Source organism: Sarcophilus harrisii, chromosome 2 (genome assembly GCF_902635505.1).
Source record: "Sarcophilus harrisii chromosome 2, mSarHar1.11, whole genome shotgun sequence".
Classification (NCBI taxonomy): Eukaryota; Metazoa; Chordata; class Mammalia; order Dasyuromorphia; family Dasyuridae; genus Sarcophilus; species Sarcophilus harrisii.
The window spans coordinates 472,870,668-472,884,011 of NC_045427.1; the positions used below are offsets into that span (position 1 = coordinate 472,870,668).

The following is a 13,344-nucleotide window of genomic DNA, read 5'->3' on the forward strand; positions in this document are numbered from 1 at the left end:
ATCCAAGACCACATCTCTGCAGGATAGCTGGGCTTGGCATTTTTAATCAGCCAAAGTTCCTTCAGTCTTCCCCAACTTAGACCTCCAACTATGTAAGCTTTCTGGAAGGTGAAAGTTCCTGTGGTTTCTTCAGAGGGTCCAATCAAATCCAGTTTGCTCCAGAAATCCCTACTTGGTGTTTCTGTGTAGCTAGCCTGGAGATGTTTGTGATTCACACTGGTTTATCTCCAGCTGGGGTCTTTCTTTGGATCTTTCAAGGAGGATCTCTATTCTGCTCCAAGTTTTTTTTTTTTTGATCTTTCACTAATCTATATTCCCTTTGATATGCAGATTTGCTATGTTTGTGGGAGAAATCTGAAAAGTTTGAAATTTATTGATCTATTTAATCTATTGATCTAAATCTATTGATCTAAAATCTTCCCCTCACAAGTTTCAATAATTTTAAATTCTCTTTTAAGTCTTGAATAGCTTAAAATATTTTAATTACATTATGATCAATGATTAGTGAGATCTTTATACCCCAATATATGTTTCATTTTTTTAAAGGTGCCATATAAAGCTTAGAAGTATGTAAATTCATTTCTATTCTGACTGCAAACATTTTAAAAAGATTAATGTTTTCTGTTTAGAAGCCTTAGAAAATGTTAAGTCACTTATCTAATTTAGCAGGGTACTTAGCAAGTTCTCTAGCTCACTAATGTATTTAAGTACGCATTGGAGTTGACACTTTTGAGAGATTCACAAGTCAGGATTCAGTATGAGATTCACAAGTTCAGTGGAGGAGATTCACAAGTCAGGAAGGCACAATCCCACTCTCTCAGAGAAAGAGTCAACCTTTGAGTTCACACCTCTAAAAGAGCATATAAAAGGATGAGCTTCAGTCAGAAGTCAGTAGAACTGGAGATTCAGAGAGAAGCTGGCAGAGGCAAAGGACAAGCAACAAGAGCTCTCGTAACCAAGGAAAGCTTACCAGGCTATTTTGGAAAAGACAATAAAGGAATGGACTTTAACTCCTGGCTACATTTGAGGTGATTATTACCGTGAACTGAAACTAAGGCTGCCTCTAGAAGCTCCCCAAGAAACCTGCTCCCAGAGAACGATCATATTTTAAAGAAGCAAACACTACAGTTCTCTAAATTTTATAAAATCTGGGGTTCTTAATTGTTTTCTGATTTCTCTTTTGGTACATTTGTCTAGATCTATCTTGGACATTTTTCTAGAACATTAAGGTCACCCAATATTATACTTTTGTTACCAATTTCTTTTTCCAGTATAATTAACTTTTCCTTTAAATGTTTGGATATTTTTTATTAAGGTATTATACATTAAATATGGATAATAATTCATTATCTATGGTGCATTTGGCATAATGTAATTTCCCTTATCTCATTTTATCTTTTCTTTATTTATTCTACCCTTTTCTAAGCTCAGAATTGCTACCCTTGTCTTTTTTATTTAACTTTTTAATTTTAATTTTGCTCCTTCCCTTGTATTTTACTCTGTTAATCTTTGTGTTTCAAGAGTATTTTTTGTAAGCAATGTATTGTCAAATTCTATTTTCTAATCTAGGCGGTTGTCCTCTTCTATTTTGTGGGTGAGTTAAACCATTCATGTTTAGAATTCTGATTGCAAATGTTTTATTTTTCTCAATTTTTGTTCTTGTAGAACAAAATGTTTGTTTGTTTGTTTTATTGTTTTAATTTTTACTGCTATCTTTCTCTTAATCAATAAGATGAAAGTGGTAGAAGAGAGGAAATTTGCCTGACATTTGTGATCTTATAAGCAAAATAATCTGTTTTCTCCCTCTTACAGATCTCTTCTCTTTATTCCACTGTTAAAGTTGTCTACTTTTTCTTTTAATCCTTACTTCATTTTTCTCTTTCCATCATTGAAAATTGTTTTGTTTTGAAGTATTTTCTTACTTCTTAGACCTCTCTCAATGTTGTATGATCTTTGGTTCTCTTGGTCTTCTTCATCTTTCAAAGAGATAAAGTAATCTGATTCACCTACCTCATAGTGTTATGATGAAGATTAAACTTTGTAAGAGATATGAAAGTTCTTTAGAAAAGTTGAAAGGGCCATGAGGGATTATTATTTAAGCTCTACCTATGATCATTTCAAGGCCTTCTTTCCTATTCCAAATAAATGAGGCATGGACATATGTAAAGTCTGGGCTAGTTCCCTGGAGGCCTCAGAAACAGCCAGGGTCAGGATAAGCAAAAGTCCTTGGTCTTCAGGGAGAGAAGTGAAGGAAATAGACAAGCTGCCACAAGCTTGCCACCAACCTCCCTTCTCTTGGTCCTGCTGCAAAGTGAAGTTCTCTTGCCTCTCTCACCCTACCTCTTAATACTTATCTACAATTATTTGTATACACTAAACATAGAACCAGCACAGAATAGTGAGAAGGGCCATTTTCTCAAACATATACTAATAGAATCATTGTCCAATAGGTAATTAGCCTTAAGTGTTCGGTTGTCTGATTCAAGCACATCTTTTAGGAGTTTAAACCCTTTACAGACATATGGATAAAATACTTCCTCCCAAACCAGTATGACCAATCTAGTGTATAAGAATAGTGCCTCAATGAAGCAGGTCCAATGTCTCAGATCTCAAATGTGTTCTAGAATCTTAGGATCACAGACCTAAAACTAGAAGTGACTACAGATACATCATTATCATCACAATAATAATAATAACTATCATTTGCATAGCACCTATTATGTATGAAGTATATGCTAAGAATTTTGCAGATACTTTTTCATTTGATTCTCACAGTAACTATGGGATATAGGTGCTGTCCTTATCCCTATTTTACAGTTGAAGAAACTGAGACAGATTATGTGACTTTGAAAAAGTCACATAACTAGTATTTGAGGTCAGATTTGAATACAGGTCTTCCTAACTCTAATCCCAGTGCTCTATTCATTGTATTGTAAAGTAAAGGTTAAAAAAAAAAAAACAGGGTAAAAAAGGAAAATCATCCCCAGGATAATACATCATGACCAAGTAGGATTTATACCAGAAATATAGGGCTGGTTCTATATTGGGAAACCTATTAGCATAATTGATTATATCAATAACTAAACTAACAAAAACCATGTTATTATCTCAATAGATGCAGAAAAAACATTTGATAAAATTCAACATCCATTCTTATTAAAAACACTAGAGTATAGGAATAAATGAATTTTTCCTTAAAATAGTCAGTAGCATCTATTTAAAACCATCAGCAAATATCACATATAATGGGGATAAACTAGAACCATTCCCAATAAGATCAGAGATGAAACAAGGTTGCCCACTATCACTATTACTATTCAACATTGTATTAGAAATGATAGCTTTGGCAATGAGACAACAAAAAGAGATTAAAGGAATTAGAGTAGATAATGAGCAAACCAAATTATCATTCTTTGCAGATGATATAATGGTATATTTAGGGAACCCTAGAGAATCAATTAAAAAGCTATTAGAAATAATCCACAACTTTAGCAAAATTGCAGGATACAAAATAAATTCACATAAATCATCAGTATTTTTATACATTACTAACAAAATCCAACAACAAGAGATACAAATAAAAATTCCATTTAAAATAACTGTTGAAAGTATGAAATATTTGGGAATCTATCTGCCAAGGGAAAGTCAGGAACTATATGAGCAAAACTACAAAACTCTTTCCACACAAATAGTCAGATGTAAATAAGTGGGAAAATAGCAAGTGCTCTTGGATAGGTCAAGTGAATATAATAAAGATGACAATACTACCTAAACTAATCTATTTATTTAGTGCTATACCAATCAAACTCCCAAGAAACTATTTTACTGACCTAGAAAAAAAAAATAACAACAAAATTCATCTGGAAGAACAAAAGGTCAAGAATTTTAAAGGAACTAATGAAAAAAAAAAATCAAATGAAGGTGGTCTAGCTGTAGCAGATATAAAACTGTATTATAAAGCAGGTGTCACCAAAACCAAAAGAAAGAACAAAATGTACAGAGACATTCTAATTCAAATTCACATATGGACTAAATCTTATTTTAGATGTGAACATATTGATTTCCCTTAATAAAACTAAAATCCTCTAGCAAGGTAATAAGGCAAGAAGGTAACAAGAATCACAAATAAAGTGGATTTCATTTAATATAACATTAGGTAAATGCCAACATTCTGAAAATCAAAACAAAACAAAACAAACAAAAAATACCATAATGTCTCCTTGTGCAGGAGCTCCGGGGCTCCTAACTCCCAATAATTGCCCAACATGTTGATGTTTGCCTGGTTTCATTTATCCCTGGTCTCATATGGTTTCTTTTACTTTCATGCTGAAAAGTTCTCCCACCAAAAAATAACAAGACTCTATCTCAAGTTTGAAAGATATCCTCAAGTTTTATGGAAGCTTCTTGTGGAAGAGAAATAGTGCATCTTTTCAAATTATAGTTCTGTAATATCTCTTTTGACACCAACTGACTTCTCTGACAAAAGCTCAATCCAAAGTGCCATTTCTTTCTCCTTTAACTTCTTGTCTGTCTTCATGGTAATGTCAATTTGAAGATACTCTTCACTCTGATCATATACAGGCCACTTTATTAGGCCTTCACCATTGGAGTTTCTAGAAAAGTAATAAAATTTTAAACCACATTAATAATTAAACATTAATAATAATCATGGTTTTTTAAATATTTCATTAAATTATTTAAAAATAATTTTAAGAGTCACAAAAGTCAAATTTCCAAGTATTGAGACATTATTAAGTTTCTGCCTTCTCAAATATATTTTAAATTATCACATAAGGCAATTAAGCAATCATCATCAACCATTTGTATTGGTTAAAAAACAAAAAAGTAAAACAGTGGAAACTACATAAGGAAGAATCATAAACAACTGAATCCAATAACTATGCCATTACCCCCAAAATATAAATTCATAAAATACTTGGGGACTAAGTTCATATTTGGCAGTGGAAAAGCTATGTTTGGAGAAAAAGTGGTTCCATCCTCCACTCCTAGCTCAATAATGCAAATAAAAGAAATAAGCACAGTTAACAAAATGTTTATGTGTTAGCAAGGTGCTAATAACCTTTTAATCCATTTTAGAAGTGTGAACACTTGTCTCTAAATGAATTGGAAGCAGTTCCACATTGAATGGGAAAAAAATTGGAAGGGACTCTTAGAGACTTCAAAATTCTGAGTTGCTAGCTCCACAGTCTCACAAAGAGGAACCGAACCCTTAAGGACTAATGGATGCAAAGGAAGTAATTTCCCCTCTTTTCCCCACCTCTGACTATAAGAACTATTGCTTAGAAGGATCACTTCAAAAATTTTTGAAACTTGTTTGAGAGGTAGTTGAGAAATAAACATCCAAGGCTGGATACAATGTTGAATTGCTGGACCACTGATAATGAAAAACAAAGAGAGATCCTGCTAAAGATTCAAGAGAAATTTAGTTCTGGATATTTAAAGCCATTCTTCAGTGAGAAGTTTAGACTATGGAAGGCAAGGTATGAAAATATGCTGTTTTGGATAGTATGGGATGGGATAGAATGAAAAGAGAAAGGATAAGTGAAGCAGTTGAAGCTTAGGAAAAATTTGATAGTGAATGGCCTTATGTATTCCCATAAAGATGCTTCATTACCAATGCACTCTAAATGTTTATTCACTCTTCTTAAATAAGCTATGAATATTGTGGGAAATTATTCCCCAAGATCAAAGGAGGAATGTTTTGTAGCTACTCTTCTTATCATGTGATCTTGGTGAATATGTTAAAGCTAATTTTTATCTACTGATTGATTATTATTGAGAAATACACTGGGAGTTGATTGTTGTTGTCCTTCATTCTCAAAGAGAACCAAAATGTCAGAATTAAGTTCCAGTGTGTCTGACTCTGGCTGATTAGGCCAATATAAACTCAGAATGCTTTGCCTTAGGTCAGATCTAACCTGGGATTATATATAATATTTGGAGTAGTTTGCAATCTCCCTGGAGGCCTCAGAAACAGCCAGGGTCAGGATAAGCAAAAGTCCTTGGTCCTTGGAAAATATACAAAATTCTATTATTGTCCACTGGAGAGGTCATCAAGTAAAATGAGCAAGTAGTTTTCAAAAGAAACTTTTAACCAACAAAAAAGAGTGTCCCAAGTTACTCTTAAGAGAGAGAAAAATATTTTAAAAAATCCTTAAGGTTTCACTTCATATTTAACATATCTACAAAAGTGACAAATTTTAAAAGAATAAATATTAAAGGTGTTATGAAAAGACAGGCAAATAAATAATGCAACATTTATAGAACTATAAATTGATCTACCCATTGTAGAAAGTAATTTGTAGTTAGGAAAGTAGAGTAATATGTCTGGGATCAGCCTATTGACCCAGATAGCTTATTTCTAAGCATATATTCCAAGAAAGTCATGATAAAATATTAAAAAGCCCTTATACATCAAAATATTCATAATGAACTTTTTGTAGCAGTAAAGAAATAGAAACAAAGTAGATGCCAATCAATTGGGGCCTGGATACCCATTCTATAATACATGATGGTATATCACTGCTTTCTAATAGTAATTAATATGAATACATAGAAGTATGGGAAGACTTAACAGAACTAGGAAAACCAAATATACAATGACAATGATAAGGACACCTCAAAATTATAATGAACATGCTTGACCCCAAAGAAGAAAATTTACCTCCTTCTAAAATTAAAAGATGGTATATATAGAAGGTATGTATGTCAATAGTATTTGGTGTATCATAAAAGTTTTATAAATTTATTAAGAAATAAGAGGGGAAGGGTGTAGGATAAGGGGAGGTATAGAAGACAGAAGAGATTAATGGAAATGGAATAAAAAGGGAGGGAAAAGGTTGGAGGAGAGGTAAAGAGAGGGATCCTTGGAGGAGAGCAAATTAAGCAATAACAAGATAAGGAAGCAGATAGAAGTAAAGTGGAGGAGTCAGGAAGAATAGGAAACAAGAGATACATACAAACATAATAATAATGTTTGGGAATAGAATTTATTAGAAAAAAAGTAGAGGTAACAAAGTTCACATTAAAAAATATTCACCCAAGGGAGAAAAATAGGAAAACTATACTATATAAGTGTCATGTTAACATTTCTAGACTATTTAAAGTCTAGTTTCAAGTATAAGATTCAAATAGTGCTGTGATTTAGAAAATGATGAGTTGGCAGATTAAGAAAATATGGAAAGACTTGGCTGTAACAAAGATGATGTTATCCACCTTTAGAGAAACAGAATAAACAAACATTGTACAATCTTACATGGAAGTATATGAATGTAAATATATATAATATGTAATTATAGATGCATTTGTATATGTATGTACATATATACATATATGTATGGATACATTCATATATATATATATATACACGCATAATCTCCATGCTATATACACACAATTTGCTGTCTGCTTAGGGGAGTTTGGGTGGGAAAAGGGAGGAAAAAGAATAAAATAAAAAGTGCATAGCTGAGAACAAAGGAAAACTAAGAAGGAAGTAATGATAGTTCTGAATACAATGTGAAGAATTTATTATAAATGCTTTTTTGAAGTGGAAATTTATTATTTTATATTTTGAATGCCCTCACTATGCACAAAACAATTATTTTTGTTTTTTTCTTTTTCCTAGTTTTTATTTTTTAAATATGTAAATAAAAAATGTTATGAATTATTTCTACATGTAATTGGGAGAATAAAATATTATTTAAAAATTAAGTTTATCCATCCTGAAAAAAAATAAGAGCATCTATAGAAGAAAGTAGGGATGATAGGAGAAAAAAAAAAATATTGGGAACATTTTGGGGGAGAAAATGTTTCTCTCTTCCTGTTTACTAATCTTACCCATTCCGAGCAAAGTTGGACCAATATTTCATCATTTTCCTGCTAAGTTGCTTCTCTTCTTCCAGGAAACTCTGAAAATAAGAGCAGAAGGTATAATGTAACTAGATTTTAAGGGTCAAAACCAGTTATTCTTCAAATTCCCATATAACTTTTGCCTTTATACCTTGTTTCCTTTAGGGAGCTTTCCTTTTTATAAACTTCCAGTTTTTTTTTTTCTTTTATTGGGTGCCCTCCCCAAGCAATATGCTGATTTTATTCATGACACTTAAAAAAAGTTTTGATTTTCATGTATTCTATGTCCTACAGAAATTTGCCAATTATCAAAAGATAACTTATGGGAATTTAATTTCTAGTGACATAATTTTAAACATTAACAACTTTTTGAAAAGTATGATGACAATGGCTGATGTTATACAGTATCATAAGATTTTATAGCTTATAGTAGGGCCATCTAGATTTTAAATAGTATGAAGATGAGGTGATCAAGTGATCTACACAAGATCATACAAGTATAAGTAGCAGAGGGGATATTCGACTGCAAATTCTCAAATTCTCACTCCAAACCCATTGTTCTCACTATGCCAATATCTAACTTGGCATCTAAAATCTGAGTATTGTATTAACATTCTATCTAAAGGTCATTGTTGCTACTGGCAATGGAAAAGGAAAGGAAAAAAGAAAATGGACTTAGGCTTTCTTTCTGAATCTTCAGGAAGTCCCATAAAATCAGCTAGAATCTAAAACACTTGAATGGGAAAAAATTGGAGAGGCCTGAATACGATGGTAAAACCATGAGACTGTTGCCTGAACCACCAGAACATTAATGAATTCTCTGTGACATACAGAGATTTTTCCAAAATATGGTTTGATGTGTTCTCCTAACATCATTTTCAAAGACAGCTAGATTACCCAGTGGATAGAGGAGAAGGTCTCTAGCTAGGGAGACTCATCTTTCTGAATTCTAATCTGGCCTCAGATATTTACTTGATATTTAACCCTAGGCAAGTTACTTAATTCTGTTTGCCTCAGTTCCTCCTCTGTAAAATGAACTGGAGAAGGAATTGGCAAACTATTCAGGAAGTTTTGCCAAGAAATCTCCAAATGATTTTTCTCCATTATTTTTTCTGATATAGAATCAGACATGACAGAAACAACTAAACCTCATTACCAGTTAACTTTAATCTGAGCAGTCATCAAATGGAATAAATTTCCTGGAGCACATGGTATTCTCCCTAAAGAAATGCACTCAGATTATATTATTTTCCACAGTTCATTCTAAATGAATGCATGAATCATTCTAAATGAATATGTGGTTTTAATATTAAAGAGATCATATAATAAAAACTAGAAGATAAACAAATAATATACTTTTCATACTTATAGGTACAAAATGTATCCTTAAACAAGTATCAGATAGAGGCAATCACAAAAGATAAATATGATTTTATAAAACCAAAAAGCTTCTAAACATACATAATTAATGTAACCAGAATAAGAAGGGAAATGGTTGAATGGAAAAATATTTTTTCAATAACTATATAAATGAATATGTGTGCATATGTGTATGCTATTACCTAATAAATAAGTGGTCAAAATATATGAATAAATATTTCTCAAGTGCAAAATTTTAATAGCTCCATGAAAGAATGATACAAATCACTAATATTAATAGGACTATAAATCAAAGCAAACCTGAGGTTTTATTTCATACATTGCTAATTGCCAAAGATAACAAAGAATGGAAAGAGTTGAAGGATGATAGGCATACTATATAATATTGTAGGAACTGTGAACTGGTTAAAAAATGAAAAGGAGTTTGGTTTTATGCAAATAGAATTATTGTGTCCATATATTTTCATTCAGAGATTCAATTACAGGGAATGTACTTCAAGGAAGCCATCCACAAGAACAAAATCCCCATAAATAGCAAAATATTCATAGGAGTACCTTCAAAGTGCTATCAAAGAACTAGAAATAAAATAAATGGCCATTGATTAAGGAATGGCTTAAAAAAAAAAAAAAAGATTGAGTACATTGGTGTAATAGAATACTACTGTGCTATAAGAATTAATAAATATATGAACACATAAAGCATGAAAAGTTCTACATATAGTTAACAGTGTTCCCCAAACCTAATAGATATAGTGGTTGAAACATTGTAAATAATAATAACAACCATTCCCCCATCAAAAGTGAATATGACAAAGTACAAGCAAAATTTTAAAGAATTGACAGGACATTCCTAATTCATTCCTTTTTAGAGGAGAGATGCCCACAGATTCTGCCTAGTGTGCATACTTTAGCACTTTTTCAATGTGTGGTACTGATTATGTCCCTTTTTCTTTTTTCTTTTAAAAACACTATTTGTTATATAGAATAGCTCTTAAAGAGGAAAAGGGGAAGGAAAACTATGGAAAACTATTATGGTATTTAAAAAATAGACATGAATGAAAAATTATTTTTAAAAAATACATTCAGGGGGTACAGCCAAGATGGATAGTAGACAGGACTTTGCCTGAGCTCCTCCTGACTTTCCTTGGAATCAACCATAGATCAAGTCTCTGAATGGATTTTGAAGTGACAGAACCCACAAATATCTGGAGTATGACCTCCATCATAACATCCTTAACCAAAGCCATCCAGTTCAGAAGGAAAGCTTATAATAGCACTGGCCCCAGTGCAGCATGAAGCCCTTGTCCTTGTAAAGGAAGTTCAGGACAATCTGCTCTATATTCTAGGAACACACTTTAACCTTTAAAATTGAGCAAGAAAGCAAAATGATCTCTGATCATATATAGTTATTGTGGAGAGAGGGAAGAATAGACACAAAATCCTGAGGTCATTAAAAAAAAAAACCTCTCCAGATGAAGCTTCAAGGAGGATATGAACTGATCTCCAACTCAAAAGTGTGTTTTGGAAGATTGAAAAAAGAATCTCAAAAGAGAGTTAGAAGAAAAATGGGGAAAGAAAATGAGAGCTTTGAAGTAGAATTTGGAAAAGGAAACAGAAATTGAAGAAAACAACTCCTTTATAAATATATAGGGGGCAGAACCAAGATGATGGAGAAGGCACACGTGACTTTCTGAGCTTCTCTCATACCCTCATTACTAATTATTAAATTCAGCCTCAAAAAAAGCACTTGATTGGTAAAATTCATGAAGATTCAAAGAGCAAAAACTTGATAGCCAAAGATAATCTGGAAGATCGCCAGAAAAGGTTTGTCCTGAGAGGTGGGAGAAGACCAGCACAAGCAGGGATAGAACCAGAAGCTAGCATATTGAGCAAACCAGGCGGGGGTGGTCTCCATAGAGGACTCTAGCATAGCTTGACTACTCTGCTTTGGTTGCAAAGCAGTAGACCAGCAGAGAAATTAAAGCTAAAGATAGAGGGTACTCTAAAAAATGCCAGAACCTAACAGTATCTGGCTATATCCACCCAAAACCAGAAGTGAATTAACCAGCACAGGCCATAGCACAAGGCTTTTGCTCCGGGCAGGCACAAATCTTCTCGGCAGTGGGGGGCACAGCCCAGAACAAACTCTAATCTGCACAGTGGGGGGCCCAGCCTAGGGAAATAGAACTTCCAGCAGGGCAGAGACACTTCTGGTGCCACACAGGAAAGAGCAACTGCTAATGCCCACAGCAGACTTTTGGCTGGAGTAGTGACACTTTTGCTGCTCAGTCTCTAGCCCCAGGGTAGCCGCTAATCTGCACAGTGGGGATTTTAGCAGGGCACTTCCCCGGCTCAGCCCATGCCACCCAGGCCTGAGCTTTTTCCACTCCCACAGTCAGGCCACTCTTTGCAGCCCATTGGCAGGACAGCTACTATTCATATACCTATCCTTGCTTTGGCAGAGGAAACTGGTAACCTCCTGGCCCCGAAGGCAGACCCTAAAGGCTTTTAAAAAAATGAGTAAAAACATCCAAGGAATGATTGATAGCTTCTATACAGAAAAAGAGGCAGGTTTTCATCCAGGAGACTAATAGCAGACAGTCTCCAAAGAAAGCCTCAAAAGGGGATATAGCCTGGTCCCCATCATACAAAGCTCTCCTAGAAATATTATAAAAAATCTTAAAAGAGAGCTAGAAGAAACATGGGGAAAGGAAAGAGAAGCTATGCTAGAGAGTAAAAATTTCCTGAAATGTGAATTGGAAAAGGTAAAGAACTCCCAGGAAAGTAGGATTTGTGAATTGGAAAAAGAAAATAACTCGGTAAAAAATAAAGAATATGTGTGTATGTATGTGTGTGTATGTATATATATATATATATATATATATATATATATATAATGAAATGGAAAAAAATTCCATAGAGCAAAAGAACTCATTTAAAAACTCAATTGGACATATACAAAAAGAAGTAAAAAAAAAAAAAAAAAAGCTAATAAAAAACTCATTAAAATTCAGAACTGAACAAATAGAAATAAATAATTCATTGAGACATCAAGAATCAGTCAACTAAAACCAAAAAAAAAAAAAAAATGAAAAATTAGAAGAAAAAAAGTTAAATATCTACTTGGAAAAACAATAGACCTGGAAAATAGATCTAAAGAGATAATCTGAGGATTATTAGACTTCCCAAAAATTATGATGAAAAAAAGAGCCTAGATACTATTTTACAGGAAATCATCAAAGAGAACTGCCCAGACGTAATAGAATCAGAAGATAACATAGGCATTGAAAGAATTCATTGAACACCTTCTGAAAAAGACCCTAAAATAAAAACTCCAAGGAATATTGTGGCTAAATTTCAGAACTATCACATTAAGGAAAAAATATTACAAGCAGCCAGAAAAAAACAATTCAAATACCGAGGTGCCACAATAAGGATTACTCAAGATCTAGCTGCTTCCACACTAAAAGATTGAAGGGCCTGGAATCTCATATTCCAAAAGACAAAAGAACTTGGAAAGCCACCAAGAATGAACTACCCAGCTAAGCTGAGCACTTTCTTCAAAGGAAGAAGATGCACATTTAATGAAACAGATATATTCCATGTATTTCTAAGGAAAAAACGAGAACTAAACAAAAAATTGATCTCCAATCATAGGACTCAAGAGAAACAGAAAAAGGTAAAAAGAACTCTTGAGAACTGTATTTCTGTTGTAGATATACATAAAGATTATATGTGCAATTTGATTTTACTGATATAACAAAAAAGGGAAATAGAAATGGAAAGGGGATACTAACAGAAACAGGGAAGATAAAATGAGGGAAACTACATTCCACGAAGAGGCAAAGGAACCTATCATATCTGAGGGTATTTGTAGAGGGGGAGGAACATTGTGTGAATCTTACTTTCATTAGAGTTGGCTAAAAGAGAAAATAATTGACACATTTGATTTACAGAGAAACTTCTATCGCCTCATTAAAAAGTGGGAGAGGAAAAGGGAAAAGGGAAAGAGTAATAAGGGAAGGGTACAAGAAAGGGGAAAGGATTCAAAGGGGGTGGGAGAGATGATGCAACTGGTGCCTATAAGTTTAATAC

The 13,344-nt window shown here is 33.2% G+C and overlaps 1 protein-coding gene across 1 annotated transcript in view; it reads right to left on the minus strand.

The window, feature by feature from the left end:
- Window positions 1-4,140: 4,140 nt before the first annotated feature.
- The window catches only part of LOC100928936 (liver carboxylesterase 1-like), a 39,508-nt gene continuing 30,304 nt past the window's right edge, over window positions 4,141-13,344 (minus strand). Inside the window, 2 exon segments of the mRNA XM_031954528.1 lie at window positions 4,141-4,613; window positions 7,858-7,928. Of these exon segments, the coding sequence (XP_031810388.1) occupies window positions 7,900-7,928 (29 nt within the window). The 3' untranslated portion in view covers window positions 4,141-4,613; window positions 7,858-7,899.